Here is a 27,314-nt window from a genome sequence, read left to right on the forward strand (position 1 = left end):
AGGTTAAAATGTGGAGCTGTTTGCCAGAGGATGCTGTACTGTCCAAGTATAAATGGATTTCAAAAGGGAGTTTGATACATTTTTGGAGGATAAGCCCATTTGTTCCTATTAAATATAGGAGTCTTGATACAAGTCTTGGCTCACAAAGTTCTTAAGTACTTGGTTGGCAGAAACTGGAGTATATACCAGGGAAAGTTAAAGATCTACTTGTCTTCATTAAATGTACTATTTCATAAACAGTGACTACAATGCACAGTTGGAAACAAAATACTGTGTTCAGTTCACCTTTGGTCTAATACTGTTGCAGTTTTTCTAGTTTTATGCTGATTATAATTCTTTGCAATCAAAATCTGTAGCAGTTCTGTCCATAAATAAGCAAAACTATTCCATGATGGTTTTGTAATTTCTTCTTTTCTGTCCAAAATTTTGTAATTTCTCCTTTTCTGCTTTTAGTAACTGAGATGAATTAGTATTTTGTCTTCAGCAATATGCTAACGATAGATCGTAACACAGATCAAAACCTCTTTTGAATTCTTACATACTCTCCAGATACTTTTTTTCTGGAATGAGAAAGGCCAGCACTGGGACCAATTCAGGATCGTGCTTAAGCACATTCCAAATGTCGCTCCTATTTCAGGACATCACACATGGAAGCGCTTAATATGAAGCATAAAATTAACTAGATGACACTAGAATCCTCGTTCACTTAAGGAGAAATAAGATCAAGGTTGAGTTGAAACAGATGCTTGAGTGCTTTCGTGGAAAAGGACACTTCCCTGAAGTGGGTCTGGGAAGTACACAGTAGCAGGGACAGCCTGCTTGTGTACAGAGACAGAATGATCTGATGGTGGTGTCAGAACACTGGTGTTAGATCCGACCTCTCATCCCCATACCATCACCTGCTTGACCAGCTGCAATTCTGTCACACAGCTTCCTTGTACCTCATTTTCCCAGCTTCAGCACAAGGAATTAATACACTCATTCCTGTTTACAAATGGCTCTGTGATCTGTGTGTTGTAATTACCTGAGTGATTATCTGCAAGTTCTATAAACTACTGTTTCTGAGAATAAATGGCGTAAAGGGTTTTTACCTAACAGTCGATTTTCCCAGATAACATTTAAATACTTTTCCATGGCATTAAATGCTGGACTTTACATTTTTCTTACTTCAGTTTGGAACCTATTCATAGAGTGGTAAACTTGCAGCTAAAATACTGGATAGGAGAGCTGGCTTGAAAAAAAAGCATGTGTTTTCTTCAACAATTTTAAGGAACATTTTCTCTCTTTGATCAAACCTTTGATAGAAGTGTTATAACTGCTTACACTGTATAAAACCATTTTGTAGATTGTAAATAACCATTCTGCTTTATAGCTGCTTACTATGTGATTACTTGGTAAACTGCTGAGATTCCTGGAATGTGCTTTGACAGTTTCAGTAGGAGCCAACCCACATTTCAGTTTCAGTTTTTGCTATAAAAATAGCTGGAATCCTTTTGGAAACTGCAAAACTTGTTCTGGGCAGAGTGAGACCAGTAAAGCAGGTCCTATGTCAATAATACCCCAGCTGCTTTCAATTCAAAAAAACAAAACCTGAAAAGATGTTGGCTGCATGCCACTGCCACAGATGGCGATCTTGAATTTTAAATGCAATTCAGCAGCAGTTCCTTGCCCCCTCCGTTTAGTTTATTTGGATTTGTCTGTCCTATGCAGTACACTTAGACTTGGAAACAAATCCATCAGTTTATGCTTCCCCTACAGGGACCCCAGATCTTTCCTTTACCTGCTCAAATTCTTTGCAAAACCAGAGTTACAAAAAAGGCTGGAAGCCTGAGGTCTGCATTTTAAACATTGATGATATTGATAACTTGAATTATACTATACAACTTACAGGACAAGCCTACTCTCTTTGTGTTACATAAGTAATAAATATTTCCTTATACAGCAGTGAATGCTGAAAAGAGTGGATTGCGTTCTGTAAATCCTTCTCTGTTAAAATAATCAATATAAAATGTCGTATGTTGTTCCTGGAGGAAGAAGATGGCACACACCGGCCTAAAAAGAATTAGCAGAATTGGAACTTGTACATGTTTCCTTAACCGTGTCTGCCTTGGAAATTTGTGCACAAAAGAAATGAATAACCAGGCAGTAAGTAGTACTAAGCTGAACATTTGCGATGAAGGTAATTTAAAAAGACATTTCTTATTTGGCAGCTGCAATACCTTTGGTTACCCCCTATGACACTGCCTAAAGAAAAATGCCTTATAATCCTTACAGGAAACAGAGTCCAAAAGATTTTCCAGCCCTTCTATTTGTTCTAATTTTCTGCTGTTATTTATGTAATGACCTATTCATCTGATGCTTTTAGAACTGAAAAGTAAAGCTCTTGTGACAGGCTTGTGAAATGGATCTTAGTGCTTCAGGGCAGTAGGAATCTGGGAATCCTGAACTTTGTTCTGTCTTTTCAACACTTCTTTCTTTTTTTTGAGTGGCAGTGCCTCCTGCCATAGAAAACAATGCAAATATGAAAACAGTGTTTATTAATGACTCAAATGATTCCAAGATCCTCTGCCCTCTCCACCTTCCCCCCTCCCCCCCTTTTTTTTTTCCTTGGAAATAGAACAAGAAAGGTATTTTATGGAAGTTGATTAAAACAAAAAAAAAGTATCTTAAGATCCCAAGCAGTTTACATTGTCCAGGTGAAAACTCAAATTCTGGACCAGAGTTTTGAAACTGTAAATGTTTTTTGAGTGCTCAACATCTGAGACGTGCTCAGGAGAGCAGTTCTTTAAAAGCATCATCAGTCAACATTTTCTGAAGCTCATGACCCTTTAAGGTTCCCAGAGTTAAGCAACAAAAATCATTAGTCATCTTTAAAAGACCTTGTCGTGACTGAGCTGAGATGAAGCTGAGATGAAATTCTGTGTTCCTAACCCAATGCAAGAAGTAGTTCCTATGGTAAAAGGTTGAAATAATAGGGAAAAGGAATAATTAAACTCTTTGGAGTCTGACATCCTTCCCATTACAGCAATCCGATGAAATTCTTGTCAGCAGTGTTTAGTCTGTTCTCCAATTCTACAACTTACCCGCTGATTCTGGTGAATCTGATGGGGATTTTTTATACTTGTTGCCTTTAAAGATGCAGAGCAGCTTCTTTTGTATGTAGTTAAACAGCTGTCATTTCTCATCCTCAGTATCTTATTTTATTGCTGGCTGAAGTGATTCCCGGAGCCAGCAAGTATATATTAACTTGTTTATAAAGCATGTTGGAATTAAAAAAGAGTTAACTACTAAACATCATGTAGCACTAACAGTAGTAAGAAAATCTAATAACAGTACAGTAATTCCTATATATCCCTATGCTGCATCTTAAATTGAGCTGAAAGATGTTTCAATTAAAAAGCTGGAGCCCAAACTATGTGTCTCTGGTGCATTGCCACTGGAACTGTGGGTGTGGTGCTTCACCAATAAAATATTACCACAGTCTTGGTAACCATTGTCTTCTCCATAATTTAGTCTTTTGACAAGATGACATGAACATTTGGCAGGCTTTCATGTCAAGAAAGCCAAGGGAATAATTTTTTTATATATTTATTTTGCCGCCTCTAATGAAGAAGAGTTCACTTTACAGACTATCTTTCTTCTGGGAAAGGCAAGGTCAGTGGAAAGCAGGTTATTTTTAGGGGTCATATACCACTGAGCCAAGACTCCCCAGTGCTAGACAATAATCAGCTACTGGGTTGTATTGTTTTGTGTTTTGCAGCTGTGTGCACTTGACCATATTTTGCCAGCTGGGACATTTCATTAAGGGGTGAGTGAGGGATCTCTAAACACAAGCTCCCCAAGCTAAATAAATAACAAACCCTAACCAACCTTCCTAAAATTCCCATATGCTCACTGAACTCATGATTTACTGCAGCAACTCTGTAACTCTTTAAGTGCACTCAGAATTGCTGCAAAGACAGAAAAAGAAGTGCCAGTCGTCTCTCTTTACTCTGATATTGTCTCTCATTTGCCTGTATTCTGCTAGGATTTTGCTTAAGTGGAATTTAAGAACTTTTTCATCTGTCGATTTCTACACACACCATGCAGTCCCAGCTTGAGATGACCATTGTGGATGGCCAGTGACCTGATATCCTGCATATTCTTCTTTTTCTGCATTTTGTTGCCTATTCCACCTATTCTTGTATATTGTTGCCAGAGATCCTGCATATGGAGATGTCTCTGCTCATTGCAGGGGTTGGACTAGATGACCTTTGAAAGTCCCTTCCAATCCAAACTATCCTATGGCTTCTATACTATGATATTCTGCTAGCAGGGAAGTCTCACCAAGCAGTGGCTTTTTGCACTTTTTTTCAGGCATAAGGCTCTTAGCAGCAATTTCTAAAAAAACCCTTTCTTCTCTTGGGCTTGAATTCAACCCACTGACTTACACAGGATTGCAAACTCCCTTCTTTCTGCTAGGGTTCTGCTTCAGCATTGAGAATGCCTGCATGCCTTGGTGCAGATAGACAGTTTTGCCCTACAACGAGTGGTGTTTCAGCTGGGAGAAGGCACCTTCTGGCCCAGCTGCATGTCTTCGGGGCTGGAGCTCTCTCACAGCCGGCTCGCCTGGCGTGCACAACAGCAGAGCATGTGTCTGCCTCTGGCCATGCAGTTGTGTGCCTACTTTCACCTTAGCTCAAGTTGAGAACATATGTCTTTCAGCAAGGAAGAAGAGGCCACCCACAGCTGGCTCTGGCCCTTCTCTGCATTCCCAGGCAGTCTGTACCTCTGATTGTCCTGTATCTCAGCCGTGGCATGTCTCAGCTTCCCTGGGTTTCATCACCATAGGACTCCCTGAGCTATGGCTGCAATATTCATCAACCATAGAGTCCCGGAGTTTGTAACCTTTTGATGAGACAAGGATCTTATTGGTGTCTCTCTGGCTTTTGGAGATTCTTTCCTGCATCCTACCAAAGCAGGGCCTCTGGTTTCTCTAATCTCTTGGGCGCTTTATACTTTTGAGGTCATTATCTTTAAATTTATGTGATGAGTAACCAGAATCGTAAATATCTCCCAGCTTATCAAAGCTTTCAAGCTTTGAAATATTAATGAACCTAAAAATAACTGGGCAGTGGTAGTTACGATGTGTTAGAAAGAATAATAAAATATTTAACAACTGTTATTAATTAACATTACTTAAAGTTTGAGAGGAAGGTACTGGATAAATTGTTTTAAAAAAGGGAGGCTGGTTCATGCCATTATATGATGTTATAAATACCTTAGATATGAAGACAAAGATTAGAGACAAAGATTAACACATATTTCATTAATAACTTCTTGTAAACTTTTCTATATTGACAGGTACTGTCAGAATCACCTCACAGTTCCTTTATTTCACCTTTTCTCTCTGAAGTTTTATCTTGCTTTACTTCTCTGCAGGATGATGGCCTTCCAGAGAATGAACATCAGCTCTCAGTAGCTGGGAAGATAAAGAAGCATTTCAACACAGGCCCTAAACCGAACAGCACAGCAGCTGGAGTTTCTGTCATAGCAGTAAGCATCTGAAATACACACCCGCAACACTTAAATTTATGTGCTCACAAGGCAGTGTGTGTCTAGGACATGCCACCAAAAGAAACTGGAGAGGGTTAATCTTTAGATAATTCTAATGTGTAATTAATATAAACATAGTTAGACTGGTATTCTGCACAATTTCTTCATTGATTCTCCTTGTGAGTCACATTGTTATTTAACAGCTGCAGGAGATATAGTTCTGTACACACACTTCCACATTTTACCAGATCAGTAGACCTAACTCCAGTGTAGATTCAACAATTTGATCTATGGGATCATGACATTTTACTTGGCAGGAGAATCATCACATGGATTGAGGCCACACACAGGTTGTAAAAGGACAGCAGAATTTTAAAATTATAATTACTTAAAATTTGTAACAGAAAATCTGTATGGCAGCCTAAGTTTCTCTCCTCTGAAGACATCAAAGAGAGCTATGATTCCTCACTGCTACCTTCATAGTTGATATGAGTCTAGCTCTGCAGATTTAGCTCAGCAGCAGCAGCATTTTATTGTACATGCAAAGTGCTTCCCTTTAGGCATCAGAACTTAGTGGGGTAAAGACTTAATGGAGCTCCTTGCTGCCTTCTGTCATGTTGCAATTCCAGTCTAGGCATTCCAGGTTAGAATGTGTCTGAGCTTCTGAAACCAAACTTGACCAGACTTTTGACCAAGCTTTATTGAGGTTTCAATGGCATCCTCAGGGTAGCATGCATCACATACATTTATATTTTTTCATCAAAGATGAACCTGTTCATTAGATATACATGCACACAGAATATATGCAGTGTATTATGAGATTATTCATACTAATGCCATTGAAAAGTAACACGCACATCCTTCACATTTTTGATACATCTGCCTGTGTTTGTAAGCTTTTCTTTATTACTCATGGTAATGTTAACACTCCAAATAGTCACTGAAAATAAGTGACATGTTAAACATAACCATTCCCATATCAGATTACTCAGTGTTCATTCCCAGCTTCCATAAATTGCAGGTGGTGTGACTGCACATGTACTTTCTTGTACTGTTTCCACTTTCATGTTTCTCAGCTCAGCCCCTCCAGTGGTGAGTTAAATCAGCATGAAGTAAACTCAGCTCAGCACGTGCAATCTGGCTCACAGGTGTGAACTGTTTGTGCAGCAAAATGGATATCTCTCAAAGTTACTTGGTTTAAGTACTTAAAATTTCAAGCTGTGCCTCTCTCATATTTTTTCTTTACTCTTTCCAACCCTGAACGTCCTCAACATGGAAGCAAGTTGTTCTTCATGCTTTTCCTAGATTTTCTCAGTCATCAGCTAACATAGCCAGCATTTATTTATTTTCATTTTTAAGCAATAATACTGCAACAGCTCTCCCACAACTAAAACATCACATACCCATTGCTCATCTGAAATGCAGGTATGTTCTGTATAGCCTAGCTGAAACTGTGTACCTTTCGAATGGACTGCCAGCACGCTTGTCCATGAGAATTACTGCTCAGATCCTCCATGCTAATAACTTCAAAGCTTAAAAGCAAGAAATGATGCCTTTTTCCTCATCCATCCCTTGCCTCCTTTATGTTTTTAATTTCTCCACTCTCCTCTTTTTTTTTCCTTTGCCCCAATTGCTCTGCCAAGGAATTGTTTACAGCAGTTTGACACTTGAGTAATGAAAAAGGCACTGTAGTGAATCTTTTGAATGCAAAACATTATACATTAGGGGGAAAAAATGTATATGTTTAATTATATTTTTAATGGCTTTTATTTATTTTTTAGTGTTTGAAAATTTAACAGATTATTTTTAGTGATCATCTCTGTGGGTGAACAGCATACTCTGGCATGATTAATCCTGCAACTTGGCCTATAAAGTAGAAATGATTAGAATATTTTTACAGAATTTAGAAAGCAGTTTGATTAGCTTGTGTCAATTATTTCTTAAAAACTTAGAAGAGATGGGGAAGTATAGACTTCTTTAGTGTTTTGGTAATGATCCACAAAGCTGGATAATTTTGATTTTAAGAATAAATTACCTTTATTTTCTACAAAGCTAATTTAATAAGTAAAATAAAGCCAAAAGGAAAACAACAAAGCTTTTAATTGTTGTTTCTGCATTTGAAAGCATATTTAATATACAGTTGATATGTATGTCATCAGGGTTTTACATATGGGAATCTTCCTTTAACTGTGCAATCTTAAATATCATAGAAGTAAACCCTATTAATGAAGACTGCTCTGCATTTAGAATTTTCACAGTATGTACAGATGCTGTAACATATTGTTCAGCACTAAAGATGTGCACTAATTATATTTTCAATTAAAACACTGTTTTATTGTGCCTGCCTGTATGTTTACTGTAACTTTTTGAGACAGTGCTTGTGTATATAATATATAGAGATGCTTTCTATATATTACATAACACATCTTCTTGTGTGTGTTTGTGGAAATATGTTAATATGTGGATATATTTATATAGTTACTTAATAGTATAAAAGATAAATATTAGTATTATTTTTGAGTTTTATAACTCTATTTATGCATAGAGATAGCTATTCTGTGGTATTTAGTTATTAATTCTTCCTCACACTGATATGATATTATATGCCTGTTTTCTTCAGTGGAAATAAGTAACACACCTCAAAGATCTCAAATGTTATTTATCATATGCACCAATTAAAACTATAACACGAAAACTAAGTTTTTAAAGATGTGTTTGTGGTCACTTTGACCTGGAGGAAGTTTGAAGCCATGTGCGTTTTACATACATCTACTGTGGCTACTGCTTCCTTTAGCAATGCCCAAAACCACTGCATTGACTCCTTCAGTGCAGACTGATGTCTGATTTGTTGATGTGGCAATCTTCAGTAAAAGTTTTCTCTGACCATTCAGGGCAGAGACATCCTAGAAGTTCTTGTGCAAGTGTCCAGACTTCACATTGTCCAGATTTGAAAGGGTTTGTCATTTTGGACAAGCTACCATAATGAACATGTTGTGCATGCCTAGCAAAGTAGTTCCTTTGCTGACGTAGCAGAAGATGAATCCTTAAACAAAACTAACTGTACAGGCAAAAAGACTTTTCTGTTGATACATTAATACATCATTAAAAGTTCTGCCAGCATAACTATGTCAGTTGGGAAAGGAAGTCCCTTAAATCAGCATAGCTTCACCAGCAAAATTTTGATTGGAGAACTAGCTTTCAAAATAGCAAGAGAACTAACAAGTCTCTAAAAAGCACTGCTTGCTGATGGGAGCATATGTAGGAGAAAGATCACTTAACTTGCCCTGTTCTTAAACTCTCATCATAATCATTGACTACTGGTCTCTGTAGGACACAGGGGCTGGGCTAGTGCCCCTTCCATCTGTGTCAGAATGGCCACGTATTTGCAGGATCAGGTTTCTCATACAGCTTTCAAATAGGAACAATACCTTGTAGTTCCGTGATGTTGTTTATAAAACATTACCGCAGTGAAAACTTGAAAACAGACTTTTACTAAATAGTCTTTTTTAAAATTTGGGGATAGATTTTCTTTTCCTTCAATTGTCCAAGGATGTCATCCCTTTTTTTTTTTTTCTTTTTCTTTGGACATAAAAGAATATCCTGTGGCTTTAGTGAATACCCTCTGGCCATTAGTGACAGTGGCTAAAGCAACCAAGAGCCAAAGTCACTTTTTAAGAATGCTTCTGTGATCCAGAGGTGTGCTGTAATTCCTTGTATGAACCAAGCATTGTTTAATTTGTGTCCTTGTCTGAAGTGTTAAAGCTTTGCCTGTATGTTGTCACTTTTGTGCTTGTATTTTTGCCATTGTTAAGGCAGAGGAAAGACTAATAATAATCTTCTGTCAAAGTTATATGAGGTCTCTGTCTTGGCAATGAGAGTGAACTCCAGCTGGAGAACCAGATGAATTGAGTAGGCCAAAAGAGAAAAGCTGCTCAAAAATTTGGTGTAGCTTTGCAGAGTCCTCACTGGGACCACTGCCTGCAGTCCAGCAAGGGAAAGGGAGAGGCTGGATCATTGCCCTGCGATCTGCTGATTTTAAAATAAAATTGCAAATTACAAGTGGCATTTTTAGAGGTGAGATTTCTTTGGTGGTGTGGAAGAGGAGCCGAGCTTAGTCTGTGAGTTTTGCTTGGCTTAAAGATGACCACATGCCTCGTCTATCACTTCCCAGCTATTGTCTATGTTATCCTGGTATTGTTTGTCCACAGTCAGTTTTCTCATGGCAGGATTTCCACACCGACTAAATTGTTTCAGCTCGTGTTAGGAAGCAACTCTCCCTATTTTCTCTATATTACTTTTTAGATATTCGATTTTAGGGCAATATTTTTGATCTGCTTTTCAAGAAAACATCCCTTTTGTGTATTTTATGTGCAACATACAAGGGGGCCAGTAGATGGCAATAGTAGACCAGTGTACTTAAGCCAACAGAAAACTCTAGGTAAGAGGTTCTCATGGTTTTAAACAGGAAACGTCCTTTAAATAATTCTAAATAAGATGAAAGCGTTATTATTTTAACATAATGGAATAAATTATCAAAATCTATACTTGCAGGGGAGTCATCAAGAAAAATTTAAATTTGGAGTTAGCTCCTAGCTACCCTTGAAGTGTTTGGTAACTGAAAATGTGTTGAACTGCTTTTCTGAATTTAGAATTAGAAGCTGTCATCAGTATTGGAAATATATGCCACGCTCTTATTGAAGCACAAAATGGCCTTTTCATAGGGCAAACTATGAAAATCATCACAACTAACAATTTTAAAGCAGGCAGTGTGTCTCCCTCAAGATATTTTCCCCTAAAATTTCATTTAACTTGGCTAAATGATGTCTTCTTCTCTGTTAGTGCAGAACAGAAGGGTTAGAGAAAACAGCATATTTTCTTTGTCCCTATACACATGATTCTGCTAATGATGAATTAAACTTAAAAGATCTGTATTCTTCAAGGAATGGCAGGAGCACACTTTCCTGGACGCAATGTTAAGTTCATTTCCATTTTGACTTTAATTGGTGCAATTTTAAACCAAATAGTTTTGTACTGTTATCTTTTTGAGCATGAGGTGTAAGCTGAAATGATAAACAATGTTATTCATGGCTCTGAGTAGTTCTACTCTCCAAGGTTAACACATTTTTAGAAATGAATTACCATGATTGATGTGGTATCAAAACCTGATTCTTTTCATCTTTACACATTCCATGATTATGAAGCAGTCTAATTTAAGCCTTGTGTAGTCTGTCTTGCCTGCTCCTTGTGATGGTTGCACTGCATTTAAAAAAAAAACAACATTAAACCTCTCAGTTTAATTGCAAAAGATAATTTTCCATTACTGATCTGTGCAACTTAAAAGGGCACTTCCGTCTTTGGAGGTAACAAGATATTTTGTCAGATTTTTAAATGAATGCATAATGCATATTAAGTAACCTATTTCACTAACTCCATTTTAGCTTGAATAAATTGGCTTCTAATTTAGCAAGACTGAATCTAGAGTTAGCATCTTTTTCTTTTATTTCTTTACTTTCTTTTTCGTCTCCAGTACGTAGCTTTAGGATGTTAGATAAGTGCCTTCTGAAAGTGAAAACAGTAAATATGCACTAAATAAGGAACAGCTTGCTCTGGAGTCTGAATTCTTTAGCCTAACGTCGATCCACTGAGTTGCCCCATTTCTCTCTGCTCAGCTGGACCACGGGTTTACCATCAAGAGATCAGGGTCTTTGGACTACTACCAACAACCAGGAATGTATTGGATAAGGTATGAGATGGTGCAGCACCAACAGTCAGTGTTTCCATGGCAACGTGCTGGCAGTCTCCATTAACCAGTTCCTTCAGTGGATAAACATGCTTTTTGATTTGTTATCCGGTCCATATGCTGCTTTATCAGTTTCATTTTAATCTTGATTGAGATGCCACACCCCTTCATTCCCTTTCTTCACCCATCCCTCACACTCACATTGCCAGCTTTCTCCTCATCGCACATGCTCAGTATCAATTTCCCTTATAATTAAAAGGACAGTGTATATAGAAAATGTACTAGATATGCTGAAGTATGCACCCTCCCCCTCCCTATTGCTTGTTAAGGCATCTGTTTCCCCTATGCTCCTGTTTTGAAACACAGGGAGCAGCAACAGGCTCTCAGCATATATTTTCCTCTTTTTCCATGCAAGTGGAGCTATATACTGTCATTTTAAATCCACTGAACACAATCCTTACCTTAGATCGAACAATGCATTTACATAACACGGGTGGTAGAAACTCTCCCAAGTTCAATAAAATACAATGCATTGTATGTGCTGGTAAGCTTGTGTTTCTAACAATGCGTTCTTTCTCTTTTCTTTTTAAACCCCTTCTGATACCTATTTATTTTGATTTTTTTTTTTTTTTTTAATATTGCATGAGTCTTTTGAATATATTTTTCTTCATTGTGTAACTGTGCCAGGGTTGTTGTTAGATGGCTTGACCTGTATGACAAAATGGGACTCTGGGTGGGAGGGGTTTATTCTAGCATGAGGGCAAGGAAGAATCCAGGTCTGATGGCCCACACAAGGCCCACACACCTCAGTGAATCCAGAGCCCTGGAATTTCCATGAAGTGGTTAATTGCTGGCTTTTTTCCTTCTTGTTACTCACAACCCGCATTTTGATAGCTGGGGATATTTTTACAAGTTTCTTGCAAAATCTGCATTTTCTAACACTGCAGTAATTGAAGCCTTTAAAAATTCATCTGTGAGGTGTTTGGAAAAACTCAGCAAATTAACCACATTAGTGAAACTGCAGAGATGGTCACTGCAAGTATTTCCAGTAAATTAAAACTTCCACCCTGGATCCCTTCACCGAGTGCATGGATTGGGCTACAGCATGGTTTCCATAAAACCTAGCACTTCCCTGAGCACACAGTGAGGGTTAAGTAGATTTTGATATGGATGTTCTGGGGAAATAGCTAAAAAAAAAAAAATCCTTATTTTCAAGCAAAAAGTAGAGAAGTGGTTCCCATCCATCAGCTGAACTCTGGCTAGCAGGAATTGAGAAACACTTTCACTCCGAGTGCTCGAGTGTGTAGCAGGACCTGTAATTCTAGCCTATCACACTTGTGTTGGTGGTTATAAACATACCATGGCCTGCAAGATAATAGCAAAACCTGGTCGGTCTAGCTTGTCACTTGGCATCATGCTTCCCAAGTTCCATCCCTGTAATAGAGCTGAGAGCAGCACAATATAAGTGCTTTTCTGGTATGGAGAAGGGGAGAATAGATTCTGAGTGCCCAACTTTAGTTGAGTGTGGATTTGATAGTGTTAGAGCAATTTTTCCTTTCTGCTTACAATAATGGCATTTTGTGTAAAACAGGACTTTGTCAAATAGTTGCAAATTTAATGCCTCCTCTGTAGAATGGGGGAAAGCTCACACGACCTTTATTTATCTTTCTGGAGCTGAATTGCTCTCCATGATCAGCATACACTCCTCCTCTGCTTTATTGTTTTTATTTTACACAAAAAAAAAAAAAAGGAAGAAATCTGTCTTTCCATTTGTTATAAAACTGTGTTTGAATCTTTTAAAATGCCAGCTTCAGGGGAGTAGACCACCAGAAAAAGGAGCCTGTGATAAAAGCGAGGATCCTCTCAGATTGGCCTTGACTCAGTTTAACTGCATAGCCCAGATTTTGAAACAAACCGTATGCATTTTGAGAAGGTGTGTGGGGGGGGAGACTTTAATTGTGAAATTCGATAAATAAATAAACGCTATATATAAAAAAAAAAATAAAGGCTATTTGACTAAAGCACTAGTAATGGCTACCTTCAGCATACAAAATGACACATTCCTGAATAATGGGCTGGAGCAGATGGGCGATAATCTCTCTTATTCATACATAAACTGCTCTGTTTTCCAGCTGGGGGCAGTAACAACAATGTTTATAATTAGTGCTTTCTAAACAGAGCCCCTACTGTGGAAAGGCAAACTGGGAGAGCAGGGCTCCTAGGTGTAGATGCTTAATTAGGAATTACTATAAGAGGGGAGACCTCTGAACAAGCGCTGCCCTATGTTCTGTCCTTATTCATCTCGAAGGAACAAGCAACTGCTGGAGTGACCAACATTTTAGTTTAAATAAAACCATTTTGGTGTAGCAAGTGTTTACTTTTTAGTAGCGCATACAAAAAGGTTCATCAGTTCCTGTCTATAGAACAGTTAATTTATCACGGGCCTATGAAAATTAACCTAAATTCACAAGTACAACCAGGTCCCAAGGAGTATTTAATGCTCCCTTTGTTAGTGTTAAACTGTTCGTTTCTTCTCCACTCCTTTGATCGTTTTCATCCCTAGCAGTCTTCTAAAATATCTTTTTAAATGGCACTGTTTCCTCCTTCAGTCAAACTGAAAAACTTTCCCTTTCACTGCCTAAAAGATTTTCCTATTCAAAGGGTCTCAAAGTCCTAATTTTCTATGCACCTATTCTGCATCCTGATTTATTGCCTTTCAGTAGGATAATATGTGCAAAAGTGAATTTTTTAAGATACTAAGATAAAACAAACATTATGTACAGTGATAGTTGTTGTAGCAGGTAAGAGATATAATGCCTGGAAAATCTTACATTGGTCCTTGAATATGAGGAACAGAAAAAACACAGGGATCAAATCAGTAGAATCATTTGGAACCCAGACTGATACATGTTTTATGATTAGCCCACCTGATGCTGTTGGGACATCAGCCCTGCAATCAATAGTGCTGGAAAGGCCAAGCCAGTGTCAGTAGGGGATGAGACCTGGAGGTCCCAGTTAAACACCAGCAGTCTGCACTCCCCCAGGGTTGGTGAAACATTGTTATTAACAGCCAGGAAAGCCAGCCTTGGTATAGGTAGGTAAAGCCGATGATGCAATCACATCTTCATTCACCCTAAGTTACTAATGTCAACTCAAGTCAAAGACAGCAGGGATCACCCATCTCTAAGCAGAGATACTATGTTTGCGATATTTTTTTTTCTCCAGTCAGCCCATTCTCTGCTAGATCTCTTTGTAAAAAGGTTAAAGCGAATGCATTCATCTTTTATGATTTCTCTCTAGTGAAATTTTGCAGCAGTGACCACAAACAGTCAAAATGGCACCTGCATTGTCCTTCAGAAGTATCATAAATGATAGATTTACTTTCTTATAAGAAACTTTTCTTTAGGATGTACTTAACTGAGGCTTTTAAGAGGGTTTTTTTGGCTTTCTTGTAACTAAGCCAGAATATTAAAAGTATTTCAAGCCTTCCCTTTAGTCCCGAGTGTTGCAGTGTTCAGTCCAGAGCCTTCTTCAGCTGCTTTACCTGTACCTCCTAATGGCAGCACATTCTGAAGGCAAAACTTTGCATAACTTACCAATGTTTTCTTTGACCGTGAATTTCCTTACTCCTTCTGGTTTATATCTAAATCTTAACATTATTTTAATCTGCTACTGACAGAATGTCCTGAATTTTCTGCCTTCTCTGGGCTGATTCTGAACATCAAGGGAGCACCAGAGTGGTTTTATCTAACATAGCAGGAAATATATGTAGTATTTATAATATATGTAATATTAATATATAAGTACACAATGTTAGCATATGTTATATTCTATATATCTACAGATACTATATAAAAGGTAAAGGATCAAAATAAAACCAAGGAAATACATGGGAAAGTCATTAATGATATTATTCATGTAATGACAATAGAAAGGAGATGAGTTACATTGGATGCTTAACATAATCATCAATCCAATCAATTAATAAAATACTGGATTTTTAAAATACAGTTCTCACTATCACAGTTTTAAATGTATCTGAATAGCTCATTTAAAAACCCATAGTTCCATCCTCCATGTTTAGTTCCTAATTCCCACTACTTTGCATCTGTCGAGTTGCTTACCCCTCTCCCCAGTTGATACAAGTAATTTTCAAGTCAAAAGTTACATGGGGCTTGACATGGGACGAGGAAGTTGGGAATCAGTCTTGCTATCTGTAAAGTGCCATTTTGAATACCTTGAAACCCTCTGTAAACTGAGTATTGGTAAAAACAGGCAAACATCTAAATTCATTTAAAATCTTTCTCCTGCTCTTTGACTAAGAAAACCACAACTGATTCACAACCTATAAATAAAATTCACCCATGCAAACAACTTGGCACTAAGTCTCTTGCACATGTAATTGAAACCAGCTGAGGAATTGTGTCTCTAAAAAGGAGGGGATGTCAAACAGTAAACACAAACTTAAATATAGGAATAGGAATTCAGCAGTTATATGTGTAGAATACTTGTCTTTGTATTCACCCACCAATACAGTACAAAACATACATCAAATTTATTTGGTTTTCTTTCTTTTTTATTTTCATTTTAGCTAAGTTTTGTGCCAGAAGTTACATGGTGTGCTAAAGCACTGGCCTTTTGTATTTGGAGGTCTAGGTTCAAATCCACTCGATTAATTTGTCCCCTCGATGTGGTCATTTGCACATCTCCAAATCACCGTGTAACTTGGGTTAGTTATAGCTTGTGCCTGAGGGGCAAAACTAACCTGTGTCTTTCACTCCTGGACTGAGGTGCATTGCTAAGTTCGAAGTACTCTCCAAAAAGCGTCTTGAATCATGACTCGATCATATATATATATATATATATATATACATATATATATATATACATATATACATATCTATGTATATAAAACTTGAGAAACCCATGGAAAATATTAAAAAAGGCTGCCTGGCTCATGCCACAAGCATTGTCTAATGGTCGTTTTTACAGTAAGGAAACCTGCTGATGCATATCTCAAGGTATTGAGGTCACTAGCCAGAAGCTTAAGGAAATAAAAAAAAATTATCTAGGTGTGAACATTTAAATATGTGTGTACACATACATGTATGTAAGAGAATGCACTGAAAGAAAAACATCCGTGTTTCAGTGCATATGCCTGTGTAATTACACACACTAAACAAAGCAGCACAAAAATTGCAAACAAATTGCAAATATGCTGCTGCAGAATGAAAGCGATTGAAGGGATGGTTTTCTGAGATTAATGTGTGAACAGCTGCATCCCCAGTTCAGTCTCCTGGCTGGTATGAATAATGGATGGGCTAAGAGGCAAAATGCACAATAATGTTCTTTTATTAATGAAATGAATGTATATCTATATTTGGTGGCTAGCAGTAAATTAAGACAAATGAAAAGAAAAACAGTCACTTCTCACATTCATAAAATGCAGTTACTTCAATACAATAATTACTGACCTGACAGAAAATACCACCCCACAGCTAGAGTAACGTGCTTCCCACTGCAAATCCAACACGTATATCAAAGCAGTTGTAGGTTTTGAGTGTCTGTTCATAAACACAGGGTTCAATATTTTCCAAGGAAAAAAAAATAATTTGCAAGGCCCTGGAGTCCTGCAGCATCAAGAAGTAGGAATCAAGGTAGAGACTGTCCATATGGCAAAATCCTGGAAAAATGCTAACTACATCTTAGCATAGAGGTGACAGAAACAAGGATTTTAAACTAATGCTACATTACTTCAAATTAAATGCATTTCCAAAAATTGCTTGTTAACCATTTGGTACTGGGTGTCAGGATTACTAAATGTTGATGCAAAATACATTAGCGCTAAATGAAGTGCTTCAGACACATCAGCACCAAACTATTAGAGGCAATCCACTTATCTGCTGCTGGATAAGAAGCTCTACATTTCCTCATATGGATTGTAGGAGGACAGCTGCATATCTTAAATGAGAATGCTATCCTTACATTTTAGTTGCTATTGCTATCATACAGTGCTCAAAGTTCTCACTCTCTCACCTTGAGCCAGGGGAAAAAAATGTCGAAATGTGATAATGAAAATCTGGGATTTGCAGCCCTGTGTAGCGTAAGTGCACTTCAGATCCTCTTATTATTTATTGAAAGAGTAGCTTCAAGCTGAAGTGCCATAGAAATCCATAATGGACTGGTTCATGGACCGGTGAACCACCCAGCTGAATAGTAGATGAAATAATGCATCTCTTAAACCAAGGCAATATGTATAAGAGGCCTGTGCTACAAAACCAGTAAGAATAATGAAAAAGCTGATTTTTGGAACATACTATGTGCACAAGAGGGTACAGTAGATGACAATTGCTTGTACAAAACACATGTGGTCAATACTGAAATATATCTTACCATCTCTGCATTCCAAACCATTAATCTATTATATTTTAAAATTCTTTAGAGGTAAAAAGTAACCATGACCTCATTAAGTGAAAAATAGTACTTGTGCGGAATGTACAGTGGCAATACCACCCAGCAGTGCATTAGACACTGGAAGTGCAAAACATCATCAACTGGGTAGAATAAGCCAAATCTTGCAAGTTCTGTAAGTGCTCTGTCTGTTGCCAGAGGTGACCTGTTCTGTGGTTCTGGCATGTTAAATGCTAAAAGTTAGAATACAACCTGTGTATTTTTGGTTTCTCTAGATACATACTTCCTTCTTTGGCTCTCTGTAACTTTATACATTTTTATTCTATAAGCTCTTTGGGTGAGAAAGACTGCGAATGTCTCAGCTCAGGAGAATAACCACGGCAATGCCCCTGAGTCTACAAGCGTGTCTTTGCAAAGACCAACTAAATGAAATTTGGTGGAGATTTTGGATGAAAATGTAACAAAACTCATTGTCTCTAAGTATCTCAGGAAGTTTCTGAAGTGTTAGGAAGCCAGAAATAAGGTGCTGGATCAGGTGAGATCATCAGGATATTTTTGCTTAATATTTTTCATTATTAAGTCAGGAAGTGCCTTTACATTTATCTAAACAAATGCATTTAAACAAAAGCCCCCAAAGCTTCCCCAACAATACTAGCAAACTAGTATCTTGGGGTCTGTTTTCTTAAAGACACCGTTAAAAATGTGTCCTTATACTTAAGTATGTAAGTACTTTTGCTATTTTAGAATTTTGTCCTTTAAAAAAAAATCAATGTCCTAGGCTAAATTTCAAAATGAATCTTTTATTCAAAGTATTCTATTCTGTGTAACTTATCTGATTTTAAATACCTTCAGATTTTGCATACACATTTACCATTCTCATGTAGCAGGTTTTAAAAATAAATTTTGAATTTAATGCAAGTATTTTTATTTATTCAACCAGAAATGTTTAACTTTCTCAGAGGAGAGTATCTGTTACTGTGATATGGTTTAAACTTTAAATAAATGCTTATTTCCTGTAAGCATAAAAAATCTTCTAAATAGAAATCTGTATTTTATAGAGTGGTAATATATGCCATTCTTTTCAATTTTCACACAGAATTACATGCTGTATGCTATATTCACTTTGTCTAAAAGATCTAGGTATTTTTCTGTTTCACATTAAAAATAATCAAAAACTGAATTGGTTCAAGGCTAAGAAACATAGAAGGCATTGAAAATGCTAATTAGAGCTCTTAACCGAAAGATGAGCAGTAAACAAAGAAATTCTCAGCAGATGAAAAGTGTTGCATTCTGTAGCAATTATTATTTAAAATATGGGGAAGAACTTATCAAAGCTAATTATTTTAGCCCTTTAAAGTAGTGCTATGTAGGTTCTAGACACAAAAATAATAGTTCAGCCATTTAGCCTAACTAAATCCGTTTGCTATAGTAGCTCTGTACTCTTGTCCATCTTTCCGTCTCTGATACATCATTATTGAATGCTGATTGCATTATTTTTGAGCATGGATTGCTATAATGCTATTCTGCACCAGTATGATGGATTTAGTTTTCATTTTGTTCTCAAAAATATGTTGCCTATAAATACATCTCTGCTCTCCTATGAGGCTCACACTATAACTGGTAAATTTGCTAGAGAAATCAGTCATGTATGTCTCAAGAGGACACAATAAATCCTTTGAAGCAGAATAACCTTTTGGCTGCATTCTTTTAAAAGGAGATTTTCATACTAGGGGTGAATTTTACAAGCCTTACCAGTTAAACCTATTCAGTGCTCAAAGTTATATTTGCCTCCAGTAGCACGATCACATAATTGTTTGTTTTTTGTATGTCATCTTAGTAGCCTCTTTCTGTTTTGCTTTTTTGAAAACAATCAGGAGCCATGTTTTAAGAAGGCAGCCCTGCTCCAGAAGACAGTTAACTATGTGTCAAAGTGCTCTTGCTGAATCAAGGCCATCCTGCTGAACTTGTAATTTTACAATGATTTTAGGGACTGCAGTCTAATAAGCCATACTCAAGAAAACCAGTCCCATACTTGAAATCATTAGTCAGACATTGGCTGCCCTTATGTGGGTTGCAGTTTCACCATGTAAATGTTCCAGAAAAGCAGAAGAAGGGATGTGGCTGGAAGTTACAACCATCTTATCGAGACTTGCATTCTCAGTAGTTGCAGCATGAGCAAAAAATAAAGCCCATGAAGAAAACATCCTTCTTTCCCATTCCTAGAAACTCTAGGTAGACCTAGATAAAATTAGTGGAGTATTTAATGTGATAGACCTTGGTCAACAGGAGGAGACAGGGGATCAGGATAAATGGGTCTTTCTGTCAGAATTAAGCATTCTCCCTAAGAACATCCATAGGGCAGCATGAGAAGGTGTCAGAGAGTTGGGTGGGCTAGCTCCCTTCAGTGTTTGTTTTTCTCTGTTGTCTGACAACTTCATTACAATTCATCTTTCTTAGCTGATTGCACTGACTTGAACATGAGTAAGCGTGGATCAGCCTTCATTAAGTCAATTCAAGAATGAGTATCTCTGCCTTGCCTGTAGAAACAGATATATACGTTGAGAAGGCTGGGGGGAAGGTCATTTGGTATTTGGCTTGAAATTTGAATCTATTAAAGGATGAAATTAATAACATCCAGAAGTAGAACATATGGCATCCATATATATGGTTCTGTATCTGCTTGATGATGTCACGCTACCTCTTCAGGTTTGGGAAATGCACTTGCTAAAGCATTTAGCTATGTTGTGGGCTCAACCTTTCAGACCTGAATGAGACAGAACAGGTTTAATTTGATCTGAACATTTATTATCCCTGGTATTTGCAGGCCACATAAACTCATGGTTTTCATTATCTTTGCATTTCACACACAGCCTAATTTCATTTATTCTTATTTTATGCCCCTGCCAGACCACCGCTCTTGATAAGGAGAGGCAGGTTTTCCGACGAAGACGCAACCAGGATGTGAGGGGACGTTATAAGGAACAGCAAGCTCCACCTGAACTCAACTCCGAATCGGAAGACTATTCACCAAGTTCATCCGAGACTGTTCGCTCACCTAACTCACCCTTTTAATAAAATACTTTTACTCAAAAGTCTTGGCTTTAACCCTTTGAGGCCCTGAAAATCCTTCAGACCTGTATGAAGTGATTACAGCTGATCTGTCCAGCAGTAAACACTGGGATGGTGGAACACAAAAGGGTGCTCACAGAATCTTTGTAAGAATAATTTCCTAATTGATTGAAGTATTTGTTCTGTCCTTAGATTGCAACTTGCTGCTAATATGATCCTCAAAGGGTTAAGGCTATTTTGCTTTTTTATTTAAAGATAGAAGCAGTGAATGTTTTCATCAGTGAAGCTAGGAACTGCAGTATGTAATTTTAGCCCATGTTAGCCCTCTGAGTAAACGATGAACTTAAACCTTGACAACCCACATTAGAGCTTTATTCGGGGTTTTTTTGCTTTTATACACACATATCTTTTGTATACCCAAGAGTTCCTTGCCTGTTCCTGGCCAAATCAACACACTATTGCTTAGGGGTTACAAATATAGGCTTTAAAAATGAAAATAAAATGAAACAAACAGTATATTCTGTAGCAGTTATTTCTAAACCTGCATCATACTTCCACAGGCAGTGACTGTTGTTGGAGGATATTATGCAGGCTAAATGGGAAGTTCAATTTAGGGTGGACTCACAGTTTACAGAGTATGACATGATGATGGCCACAAAAGGTTGCTTCCATATCGTTTGCTGCTAATGGCAATGCAGAGTCTTGGGAAATGGCTTGAGGACACGTTCTGTGTATGTATGTGGGTATGTAATGATCTAGCTGAGAATTTCCTGGTTCCTTTGCCTCACATTCAGAAATGTTCAGGCAACCTCTCAACATGACCTGGTTATCCTGGGAGAGTCATTTTTAGAGATTTACATTGAATAACACTTAAAATAGCTTAAGTACTCCTAAACTGGGGAAAATACAAGTAATTTCATATATATGCAAAGCCTGAAATGAATTAGGAAAAGTTCTGTCTTAGAATGGACCAACTAAAAATGATCACCAGTTATATTTGTAATATTTAATAAAATGTGCATTAACATAGAGTATACACATTTCTGGTTTGTTAAAATCTCAACACAGCATTATAGCATTTTATTTAACCATTGTCCTAAAGTTGGCTTTCACAGAAATATTACACTTTGTAGACTTTTGCTTCAAATGTGATAATTTGAAAGAAAAAAAATATGAAGTTACTCAGAATTTCACTTGAATGAAAAAGGCAACTTCCAAACTCCAATTCTAAAATAAAAAAAAAAAAGTGAAATTTATATTTGTTTTTATTACTCATGTAAAACTGAAATTTTCTGCTCTAAAGTTAAAATTTTCTCACAGTGTTTTTAAAGAGTCACATAGATGTGTTTGCCTCTCTCTCTGTCTCTCTCTCCTTGTTCTTTTTCTTTCTCCCTTTTTCTTTCAAATTATACCACTAGAAATATCAACGTGGTGCCCAAAAAGATAAGCAGACTTTTCTGATCTTGCTAGGAAGTATAAATAAATTTTGGAGGAACAGGGCAAGTTGCCTACAGAGTCACTTCCGTTGAGCTGTATTTCCTCAAGGAACTGTCCCTAAGAGCAGCTGTGGCAGCAAATGTGTACCTGCAGCTTGCTGGAGCTAGTGTAATGCTCTTTTGCATTTCTAGTTGGAAGTATAATTTGAACTGTATTTCAAGAAACATTGAAATTCTTTTGTTTCTCCACCCTTTGAAGTGCATCTTTCATTGCCTCATAATAAAAATTTATATACAAAAAGCTCTAAATTTTTTAAACACAGGAGTTTCATCTTGTGAATCTTCACACAAGTGATGCAAGCATTTCATACAGAATGCTTTTAAATTCACCCAGTGTTAATAATCTAGAAATGAGACATTTAATAGAAACCAAATCTCCAGATTTCCTTGGTGGTACAGAGGTATGAGCATTTCCAGATTTGATTCATCTCACCTATCATGGGCACGCATTTTAGGCAGGACTCATGCTTTGATTCACTTACCGCTCTCCATTGATGGTAGAAGAAACTGCTAGTGGAAGCTTATGTCAGACACCAAACTTCAGATTTTGAGTGTAGTAGAATGAATCTCACCCTAAGTCATTGAAAGACTCTGATCTCTGAACATACATCCATGAGCAGAAGGACTGTGTACAGCCTCTGTTACTGGAACCTGAGTGATAACATATTAACCCAAGTAAAGCAAATAGGTGTCTTGTTGGAGAACTCCACGGAGGCAAAGGTGAAAGGATAAAGGAACTGCTATACAAAAGTTCTCATATTTTAGATTTTGGGAAGGGGCTGTCTGTGGCAGATGTGTGCCCAGCTGACCCTAGAGTCATATCAGAGAGAAGACCCTTGGTAGATAGGGCACAGCCACTGCCACTGTGATGTTATTGGTTGTAGTTTGATAACATTTGGATAGGTCAGGGATTATTTTTCCATAGTGTCAAACCTTCAGCCAAGGTAAAGCCTCCCTTGCCACTTACCTTCATCAATTTACTGTAGGTCGGGATTAGTCACATGTTCTTCCAGCGTTGTTCTTTCCACAATATATCACAGCCTTCCCTTTAGGACAGATACAACTCAGCCATGTAAATGAAATATATTTGGTAATAAAAAAGTATCTGTTAATACCATATGCTGCTTGACTGTTGGGAAAATTTGGCAGTTTTAAAGCAAAGGCCGATGTTCATTCTTCTTAATTAGAGAGGGAAGTAAGGACAAAAACCTCAATATAAAAATATGCTTCACCTTATGCATGCAAAATATTATTTAAAAACCCATCTGGTATCTTCCTATCACCTTTGCTTTGCTTTGGAATACAGAGTTATCATTAAAATAAGATGTTTGGCTCCTTCATCTTACACCATTTTGTACTACTTAAAATGAATGTAAAAATAATCCTAGATCCTGACAACCCTACTCTTCCCCAGCATCTTCCATGTTTCTGAACTTTGGTTCATGTTTTATGAACTTAACTGTAAAAATACATTTTTTCTTGTTATTTTTTAGGTCTGTGAGAAGTGGATTTCAAATTGCTGATAGCCTCTTTTTTGGGCTTTAAGAAAAGGCATCTGAATATTTAAGCTGATGAGAGTTTGCAATGATGTTTTTAAATATATTCGTGTATCCATATATATTTTTAAATATAGCCATATATATGGGTATATGTGTATCGTTTCATGAAAATAATAATGGTTCAGGCTTGTTTGGCAGTGACTGCCCTTTTTCTTGTCTAACCTCTGAATTCCTGGGGGTAAGTGAAGACAGAAAATGTGGCCCTAAAAATATTTGAAACACCAGTGAAAACAAGAAATCAAAGATAATAGATTATTTCTAATGTGATATTCTCTGAGAGCAGAGAGCATATAGCACAATGTGGTCATTTTACTGTAATACATATCAGTCCTGACTTCTTCCTTCATTTCCCTTTTGAATCATTGCATCGTATTGTTGCTAAATATGACAACAATTTTTTTTCCTAATGCTTATTATATATACAAGGCCAACTTCCTCCCACAAAGCCTGTGTAGTTAGCTGAGATGAATGGCGGTCCTGGTAGGGACTGTCTATCACCAGAGAGATGGAGAGGAGCACTTCCAAAAGGTGATTCAGGTCATCTAATATTCGGCCTCTGGAGATGCCTGACAATCCGATCTTAGTATTACCAAAAGTGTAGAACAGGATCACCTCCAGCTTAAATCCTCTCAATTAAATGTAAATGGGGATAATGTGGACTCCAACCTGTGTGCAATATTTTAGTGAGCTTATAGTCAGTGAATAAAATTTGATGTGAAAATGTAGTACTGATAGATGATAGCGCAGGATTAGTTAAATGGCGCCGAGCTCCACATTGTCTCATCTAAATGCATCCACCTAATAGTTAAGCATCAAATCTAGGGCAATCATCTAAACTTCCCTTATAGTTGCTAGAGACTGGCTTCTTCAGTGGATAATTAAAACTTGAGAATAGCTCACTAGATGAGGTGTCTAGCCAAAATATATTTAGATCATGATTCATTAAGTCATGACATATAAATTAATATTTCTGTAGGTTATAGTTTTCATAGCATTAATGTACAAAAAAAAAAAAAATAAATCCAGAAATCCAAAATACTATGGTTTTACTCAGAGGGTTAACAGAAAAGCACTAGGCATGCTGATTACATTGGTGTATCCAAACTGCTTTGCTTTTTTAGCCAGTGTTTGCTGATTTTTTCAGAAAATTCTTGAAAAATTTCAAGTTTGAAATAATTTAAGTGTTGTTGTTTAAGGAATTTCTATAACCAAATCTTATTTTTAGCTTAACTTATCACAGGAATAATATGTATCATTGATGCAGTGTAAGTCTGTAGTTATCAATTTTATTAATTCCACAAGTGACTCCAGAAATTTCTCTTTTTTTTAAGTACTTACTATAGAGCTTACGATGGTGGCATAGGTGACTGAGCCTGTCTTTCTTATAGGTAAACAAACAATATTGTAATTTCAAGAAAGTTCTAAGAATCAGCTTTTCAGTTTGGTAGTGTACTAGTTAGGGGAAAGCTATCTCATGACATGCATTGTGTAAATCATCTTTGTAGATGAAGATTGTTCATATTAATGAACACATTCTTTTTCCTTGACATTGTAGCAGAAACTGTTTACTTGTTAATGAACAACCAATACATTAATTTGCTTCAGACTGTTAGAGGGGAAAGTGAGATTCCAGTCATTGATAATGTTATTGCTTTACAGTAGCCCTCATCTAATCTAAATGTGGTGCATACTACAATAAGCAAAGCCAAACCTGTGAATAAACTCCTGAAAAAACCTGGTGGGTCTTTATTCAGTTGGGTGCTTGCATACAGTAGCATGTGGCAGCAGGAAGGCTTTCAAGAATCGTTGAAATGAAAGCGATATATTCACAAATAAGAGCTAAATTGCAATCCTTTCCCTATGGGGCATATATTTTAAAAGAAAAGGGAAAAAACAAAAAGAAAGGAAAAATTGGCTCAGAGGTTTGCAGTGCCACTGTATTACCACAGGGCAAGTACATTAAATCATTGTTATTTGCTAGCCTGGGATATATGTTAGAAAATGGCATCTTTTTTATTTAGTGTAGATAGTGGGCAGGGAGAGCTTTCTTAATATTACTGCAGTGGCTGCTAGTGCTGCCATGGTTAAGGATGTGTTAGTATTTCTATTGTAAACTCTTAGTCTCAAAGGTTTTTAATTTGATTGTAGAAATTTGCTTCAGGCAGAAACTTGGCATACAATTTTTCAGCTCAGAATGATTCTTTTCTTAAAATATGAGGGAAATCAGCTTGACCTCTTTGACATTTATTTTCTAAGTGTACACAAACTTTGACACACACAGACATAAAGGCAGTTTTTATGCAGCTTATTTCAGATGTGTTACGTTTTCAAGCATATCTCACATGTCTTAACTACAAAGGTGACAGCTCAGAACTTTTGGTCATTTTGAAAACCAGGGAGAAAACTCAGTGATCAAGAGCAAAAATGTTCCACATGTGGGAAAGTTTTATTTTGACGTGACAAGCATTTAAAGTCTGTGCAGCAATGGGTAGGTATATACACCCTGCTGAGTGCTCGTATAATTCCTAAATCCACTAGTTTAAGTCATTCGTTGTAGCAAATGCTAAATGTGAATATGCTGATTTTCCCTGTAAGACTGGGAGAAGAAGCAGTTTCATCTTGTATCTTAGAGTAGCACCATGGACAAAGCTGATGTTACACCAGCCAAAAGGGTCCACAGGAGAAGAATCAAAGGAACATGTTTTCTCTTAAGGGGAAAAAAATTATCTGAATAAGACAGGTTGAAAGCTCACACCAAATAAGGCAGGTATTAAAAGCAGTTTAAAAATCATAAGTATGGAATAATTTGAAGCTATAAAAGTGCAAGGGAGGCATGCAGTGTAATGAATCCATGTGCAGAGCCAATCACCTACTAATCTGGAGCAAATTTACAGCTACAAACAGGCATAATTAATGTACAACTCAAACACACCCAGAGGCAGATGGAATTGAAATCCCAGGTCTTTTAGCAAACATAATGCAGACTTCTTCCTCATATATTCACTAAATGAGACCGTGTGTAGCTTTTTGAAGTAGTGTTACACACAGGCTAGTGGGGAAATTAGGCGTTTAAAATATGACTGCAAATTAATTGTTTTTAATAGGAATTCTGCAGCATGCTTCTATCTTAATGGGTCCTTTTGGGAAACGACAGCTTTCAAAAAGTGATGTCTATGCATTTTATAATTGTTTATATATATATTTGAACAGTCCATGCCAAACAGAATTGAGTTGCTATACTGAGGCTTTGTTTTATCTGCAGTTTTCTGCAGCGGGGCAAAAGGAGGGAAAAGAAGTATCCATGAAATAGAGTTCATGGAATGAACCAACTGTGGTGGAGATGTCTTCCTGATCCTTATTAGTGATTGACTTGAGCGATGAACCACAGTCTTCGGTCGTTTCCAAAAGTTTTCACCCTACCTAAGTTGGGGGGGGAGGGACACTGGCCACAGTTATGCCATATTTTTGGAATCTGCCTGCAGTGCTGCACATCTGTCAAGCCAT

The 27,314-nt window shown here is 37.2% G+C and overlaps 1 protein-coding gene across 2 annotated transcripts in view; it reads left to right on the forward strand.

Annotated features, from left to right (window-relative positions):
- Nucleotides 1-20,758, forward strand: part of DCLK1 (doublecortin like kinase 1) — a gene marked incomplete at its 3' end in the record, with an annotated part of 248,532 nt that extends 227,774 nt beyond the window's left edge. The window contains exons 15-17 of one of the 2 annotated variants that reach the window (XM_080612417.1): nt 5,422-5,535; nt 11,205-11,278; nt 20,594-20,651. In XM_080612417.1, the coding sequence (XP_080468543.1) occupies nt 5,422-5,535; nt 11,205-11,278; nt 20,594-20,651 (246 nt within the window). Of the gene's footprint in view, nt 1-5,421; nt 5,536-11,204; nt 11,279-20,593 lie in introns of both variants that reach the window. The other variant, XM_080612416.1, reaches the window with a different exon arrangement.
- Nucleotides 20,759-27,314: the final 6,556 nt, after the last annotated feature.

Source organism: Psittacula echo (genome assembly GCF_963264785.1).
Source record: "Psittacula echo genome assembly, chromosome: 3".
Classification (NCBI taxonomy): domain Eukaryota; kingdom Metazoa; phylum Chordata; class Aves; order Psittaciformes; family Psittacidae; genus Psittacula; species Psittacula echo.